Source organism: Phaethon lepturus, unplaced genomic scaffold, assembly GCF_000687285.1.
Source record: "Phaethon lepturus isolate BGI_N335 unplaced genomic scaffold, ASM68728v1 scaffold1474, whole genome shotgun sequence".
Classification (NCBI taxonomy): Eukaryota; Metazoa; Chordata; class Aves; order Phaethontiformes; family Phaethontidae; genus Phaethon; species Phaethon lepturus.
The window spans coordinates 42,133-48,411 of record NW_010533737.1 but is presented as its reverse complement, the minus strand read 5'-3'; the positions used below and the strand labels follow the sequence as shown (position 1 = coordinate 48,411).

Here is a 6,279-nt window from a genome sequence, read left to right as displayed (position 1 = left end):
GAAAGAAATATTTAAGTCTTTGCTTAGCATGTGATGTTTGCTTTATTTAGTGTCTTTTTGGTATTTTAGGAAGGCAGACATTATCTTTTCATACCTGTTTATATAATTCTTCTGCTTTTACAGTTGGATGTAATATTCATTTTATTCTGTGTTCTTGGTAATTGGCCTGTTATCCAGCTGTTAAGTCCTAGCAGGGAGAAAGATAAGGAGAGGGAAGTGATTCCATTCTAGAGTGAAACTGCTTGCACTCTCTCTGGATGACAAGCTCCAGCAAAGTGGAATTTTTTTATATACTCATCAGTCTCCTTAATAAATACTCTGAAGTAGTAAGGCTTATTTATGGTTGTTAATGTTTTCTCACAATGAAAGTAGTGTTCCAGAGAACACTTGTCTCTTTCCTAGTTTGCTTTTTTAAATGTAACAACAATTTTTTTTTTAATCTTAAATATTTAACAGAACTATTCTGAAGAACCTGTTTTACAGCTACCCACAGAGTAGCAACAGGTCTTTAGTTGTGAATCCCATAGCTTACACTCAGAGTAAAGTATAGGTAGAATATACACGAATATGTGCAAGTTTGCTTGGGAATTTGCATTTTCCCTACTTGTAGTCTTTCCTGTACAGTGTTATTTAGCCTAGGAATGCTCCAGTATGAAATGTACACATAGGAATCACTCTCTCTGCTGTTAAAAAGTAATGAGCTGCAGAGTGAGACACACTGGCAACTTGTTAGCAACAGCTAAAGGAGAGTTATTTTTGGTTCATCTTAAAGTCTATACCTCCAAAAGCTTGGTATTCCTTCAGTAGCTTTATATTCTAGATAATGCTACTTAATATTCTCATAGCACATGACTAAACCCAGCCTGTCTGTAGAGCCTTTTTGCTGTTTAAGGACTCTATAGCAAGAGTGAAATAGCACTTGACCAAATTTGTGTGTTGTATTTTGGCTCTGAAAGCTTCTTAAGCTTTCAATTACCAAAAAAAAGTCTTTTGTTTTAATTGTTCTACAACCTCGATGCAAATACATACAGTTATAGTTGATACTGAACCATAGGGAGACTGAAGATTAAATTACCTTCTGGACACTTCAAGGTGCTGGAGCTTCCTGAAGAAAAATTAGGTTGCAAAAATTCACTTCTCTTGGGCCAAAACACTTGAAGTACGTTTATTGGCAAAGTGTGTTTCCTTCTGGGTTGGATGGAGTCCTACAGCATCATTTAATGGTTCTAGGCATTTAAAAAGTCTGTTTATCTCTCTAACAGAGAATGAGATAAATCGATGTTTTCATTTCCAAAACCCTGCTTTTCTTCCAGCATTTCTGTCTTGCATAGAAACTGGGACAAGATTAAAACTTGCCATAACAGGACCTTAGCTTGAAAACGACTCATCTGTGAAATTCAGTGCATCTGTATATAAGAAAATCACATGCTTCATTTCAGCAGTTTTACACTGCCTGTGTTGTAAATTAGCCTAGATTAACGATTGCAACCAATTGGCATATGCATGTACTTACTGTGTAAAAATCTTAGTATTACTTGCATAAATAAAATTTATGTTTTGGAAGACTTGGGAAGGTATTAGTTTGGTGGGTTTCATGAGTACTGAAGTTCTCTAGCTGATCAACTGTCTCTAATACTGACATTAAAAAGTGACTTTTAAGTTCCACTTTTTAGGCTACATGCTTTTATTTGGCTGTTTAGCTGCACTGTGGATTCCTCTGCCTTGGAAAAACTGAGTATAATAGCAATTTTGTTCTATGGTCAAACAGCTTTTGACATTTTTCAAGGGGAAAACATGATAGAAGTATGAAAGTAACTGATTCCTTCAAGTATTCTCATTCTTTTTAATCACTAGCAAACTAATGCTGCTGCTTCTTTTTATTGGCTGTAAATCCTGTTTTTTTGGAGGGTGGAATTGAGTTTGAAGCCTTCAGGCTCTATGGAAATATCCTAGCTATAATAAACATGCCTCCTAATTTAATTTCCACCTGCCTTATAGACTGCATCGAACAGATTGTGCATGGCAAGCCAAAATTGGTTATTAAGCACTGGATCTGTGCAGTGTGAAAGTGAACTTTATTCTCTTTACAGGCAAGGTGGTTCTGGGAAGCATATTTTCGATCGATGAAAGCAATTGCTCTTGCTACTCTTCAGATTATCAATGATAGAATTTACCCATATGCTGCCATTTCTTATGAAGAATGGAATGATCCCCCAGCTGTGGTAAGTAAATTCATTTGATTCACTCATAAAACAAATTGTGGGTTTGTTTTGGGGTTTTTTTCATATAAAAGTGCTATGAAACTTGGGAATGATTCTGTATATGGGTGTTTGTGTGTGCATGTGTTGTGTTGGTAACTTGCACAGATGAAGCTAATATATTTAATGACAACTGGCAAAATAACTAGCACTTCATTTTATGTCGTGGCAATGAAACGCGAACTTTTAACTTTTGCTGTTGCACACACTAAATTGCTTGCTTCTTTATATATTTATTTTTTGTGCGTGCACGCGTGCACACACACACACTTCTGTTGAATTTAGTGAGTTTAGTGCTCTTAAAAATGAGTAACTGCAGTGGATATAGTTGGAAATATTGAAGATCTTAAACAATCTGCAAGGCTTTCATGTAATTCTGATGAATAGATAAATATTCCTATGCCTACAATTTTCTCCATGTTATTTCTACATAGTTTCTTTTATACAGAAACTGGTGATTAAAGTTTTGCTGTGTGGTTTTTTTTTTTCTTAAAAAAAGTTTCACTGGTTGAACCCACCTCTGTTAAGAAGAAACACTGGAGTATTAATTAACCTTCTGCACAAAGCAGCTGGTTCTGATTTTTTACTATATAAAAGCCTGCGGATGATTTTCACTCATAATCAGTTAATTTTCTCTGTGTCAAAATATAAAAAATAGTTTTGTTTTACTAATAAAACCAAACTTGTTAACTGTCTCACTTTATGATGGTTTAGAGAGTTAGTAGGAGTGCTGAGGAGTAGAGTGTGTTTTACTTTAAACTCTTCAGGCTGACAGGGTGTGAACAGATGCTGACAAAGACTTAGAAGCTCATTGCTGGGTTTCAGAAGATGATTTTCCATTGCCTGCCCAAAGGCATTAGTAATCTACTGTTGTCATTGCCTAGAGAGCAAACGTGGCACTTGTCAATATTTAAGGAAGAAATTAAGCTGCACAAGAAGTAAGTACTTACACTGCAAGAAGGGGATCAGAACATCTTATCACCTTCAGAATGTGCTAGCAAAACAAGCAACTTAAAACACCTAGTAAAATGAAGAAAATGGCTTTAGGATTACTCAGTCTTTAAAGGGGACACAAAAACATCTTCTCCTGGGTTCTCGCCTATACTGGAAACCCATCCATTTCTGGGGAAGCTAATCTTACTCTGAGCAACAAGCAGGCTCCTTTTTTTTCTTTTTTCTTTTTTTTTACTATATACTTTAAAAAAATATTTATATTAGTTATTCAAGCTAGAGGTTCTTAAGCAGAAGGTTTATGACCACAGACATGGCAACATACAGAACTCTGAAACTGTGGAGGAACACTTACCAGCAATATTGTGCTAGGGCAGTACAAGGAGTAGGCAGAAATATTCTATCAATGTGCAATTGCAAAGAAAAGTTAGAAGGCTGACTGCAATTAGGCTGGAATTTGTCCAGGACGTTGGAGTTAACACCTCGTATCGTGCTTCTCTTGCCATGAATGGCCAGTTCCTTGGTGGTTTTAGGTCTCAGTTGAAAGAATTTGATGTTTATCCTAGTCTATGAAAATCACTTAATATGTGCATGAATTCATTTCTTGCTTCCATATGTAACAGAAATATCATTAACTGTTCCTTTATGGGCTGTGTAAGCTCCATATTAGCCAGCAACACAGTGCTTGTGACCCTTTCTCAGAGGGTCAGTTAAAGAAAATAGAATTCAAACTGGGAATTGTTCAAGAGCAGATAAATTTGTAGAACAGCAGTACACAATCCTGTGATATCTTTAACTGGGGATTTAGATAGCTCCTCTGAGCATGTATGAAAATTTCTTTCCATGAGGCTCTTTTATCTTTTTCCTTTTTTTTTTTTTTTTTTAAATTAAGCCAGCTAATACTGTTTGGTTTTGACCCCTTGTTCTTTAATTTGAAGCAAATAACTGGAGCCTTCTCAAGTTTATATTTGAGATTTTTTTTTTTTCTGTGAACATATTTTATCTCTTTGAGGTGAGAGCATATCACAGTTGCGGTCCATAGGGGAGGACATTTTTCAGGGCTCAGCTAATTTCTAAACTTCAGACAATTTAGAAGGTGATAATATATACAGTATCTGCTAGTAAATTTAATAAGTCAGTACATTTAGTAATAGTTATTTTAATGTTTTGTTTTGTTTTAAGTAATTGCTCTAGTTGGAGTTTCACAGTTGGTCTCTGCTTGACAGGGGAATAATGATCCCCTTGAGCCTGAGTACGTTTCTCATCTAAGCTCCTGCCTGATGTCCACTCATATAGCACTGTTACAATTTCTGGTAAGCCTAAATGAAACCTACTTGGAAAGCAGGGACATATGTACATTTGAGGTAGCAGAAGATGGCAACTGTATCCTCTAACTCTGGTAAGAAGACAAAATAACTAAAGATGACTTGAACGTGTTCTTCATTTACAGGAAAATTGCCATATTCTTCTCTAAATGAATTCCAAGACTGAAACATTTAAAGCAAATTATTTCAGGTTGGCCCCAGGGCCAGGATTTAGGTAACTGTTAAAATGAAGCACCTGCGAGTTAGCGTTAATACCACAGTGAAATGTGCGAGTAACTGGCTGTCATAAATTCTTATGTTAGTGGCCAAAGCTGTACCTCCAGAACTTGCCATGTGTATTCTGCCTTCAAACTCTGCTGGCTCAGCATCCAGTTCCTCTAGCTCTGCTTGTTGTTCCTTGTGATGTTGTGGTCAGTAAGGATTAAATGCAGGGCTCTTCTATATGCTCTGGTTCCTTTTACACAGTTTAGATAGGCATGTGGAGTTGCATGTGGAGTTGCAAAAAGAGTAAGCAGAAGCTCTAGGCAGATTACCAGACGGTGCAGAGGTGCAGTCGCCATTTTAAGGCAAGGGGTTTACTGCAATTAGCTAGTGATTTCTTTAATCAATACAAAGCTGTTAATAAAGCTAGGATTCCTGCGGTCTGAATACTGAGGTTTTGAAAATGAGAGCATGGATTTGCCTATGGAATATTTATACAGAAAAGACCAGCTTTAATGGGTTTATGAACTTACTTGCTAGGACAAATACACCATTCTAACAGAAAGAAGAGTTTGCTGTCTGTGCAAGATCATCGTGCAGAGGAGAATCCCTGGCTGTGATTGCTTCCCTGCCTGTCTCCTTGGTTTAAGGTTTCTTTTTCTTTGTGTGTGCGTAGGGGTTAATTTTGCTTAGTATGTCACTAGGATTCTGAGAAGCAACAGAAAAACAGAGCTCAGTAAAATGTCCTGGTTGTTAACTGTTTGGCTGCTCCGTTGTTACAACTGCTTCAGGTGTAAAATAAAGCAGTAAAAACATTACTTATACTTTGACAATTAGGGTAGCTTGTAACTCTCCAAGGTGCACATTTTGCTCTGCATTTGGTTGAGTTATTGCAGCCTCATGAGTTTGCCTCCAGTTTTAAGATTCATCATCTAATTTCAGTCTATTTCCTATGATTTTGAGTAGGACTGCCTTTTATTGTTTTGTTTATAGTACAGTAGAATTTAATCTATTTTGAGTTAGCAAACATTTAACAGATTACAGCCTGTCAGTGTGCTAGATAAAAGAGATTTTTAGGAGCCCGAAATATTCGATTAAGTAAGTTTGTAACAACAACACCTGTGAAGAGAAGGTTGCATCTTTCACAAAAGCCTGCCTCAAGTTTGATGTCACTTGCAAAGTAGGACCAGTAGGGATTTACGGCTATTTTCTGAAGTTTTTCTCTTGGCTTTATTTTGAAGTTTGATACTTCAAATTCGGAATTAGGGCATTATCTGCAAACATAATAATGATTATTTTCTTTTCAGCAGAATTACATTAGTATTTGTATCTGAGGAGATGGCTATTATCTTGGACAGTCAGCATGAAAATGATATTCACACTTTTAAAACCAGTGGGGCATGCTCATGGCTAGATCTGCATATAGATATGCTTTATTCCTGTTCCCCAGATATTCCTCAAGTCTCAACACAAAGAAACATCTTTTGTTGAGTCTGTAGTTTTCCAAACATTTTAAACCACTATAATCATCTACTGTTGCCAAA

General features: G+C 36.4%; 1 protein-coding gene across 2 annotated transcripts in view; it reads left to right on the top strand.

Annotated features, from left to right (window-relative positions):
* EXT2 (exostosin glycosyltransferase 2) overlaps positions 1–6,279 on the top strand; it is a 75,967-nt gene that overhangs the window by 32,886 nt on the left and 36,802 nt on the right. The window contains exon 7 of one of the 2 annotated variants that reach the window (XM_010285281.1): positions 2,091–2,222. In XM_010285281.1, coding sequence (XP_010283583.1) covers positions 2,091–2,222 — 132 coding nt within the window. The remainder of the gene's footprint in view (positions 1–2,090; positions 2,223–6,279) is intronic. The other variant, XM_010285280.1, reaches the window with a different exon arrangement.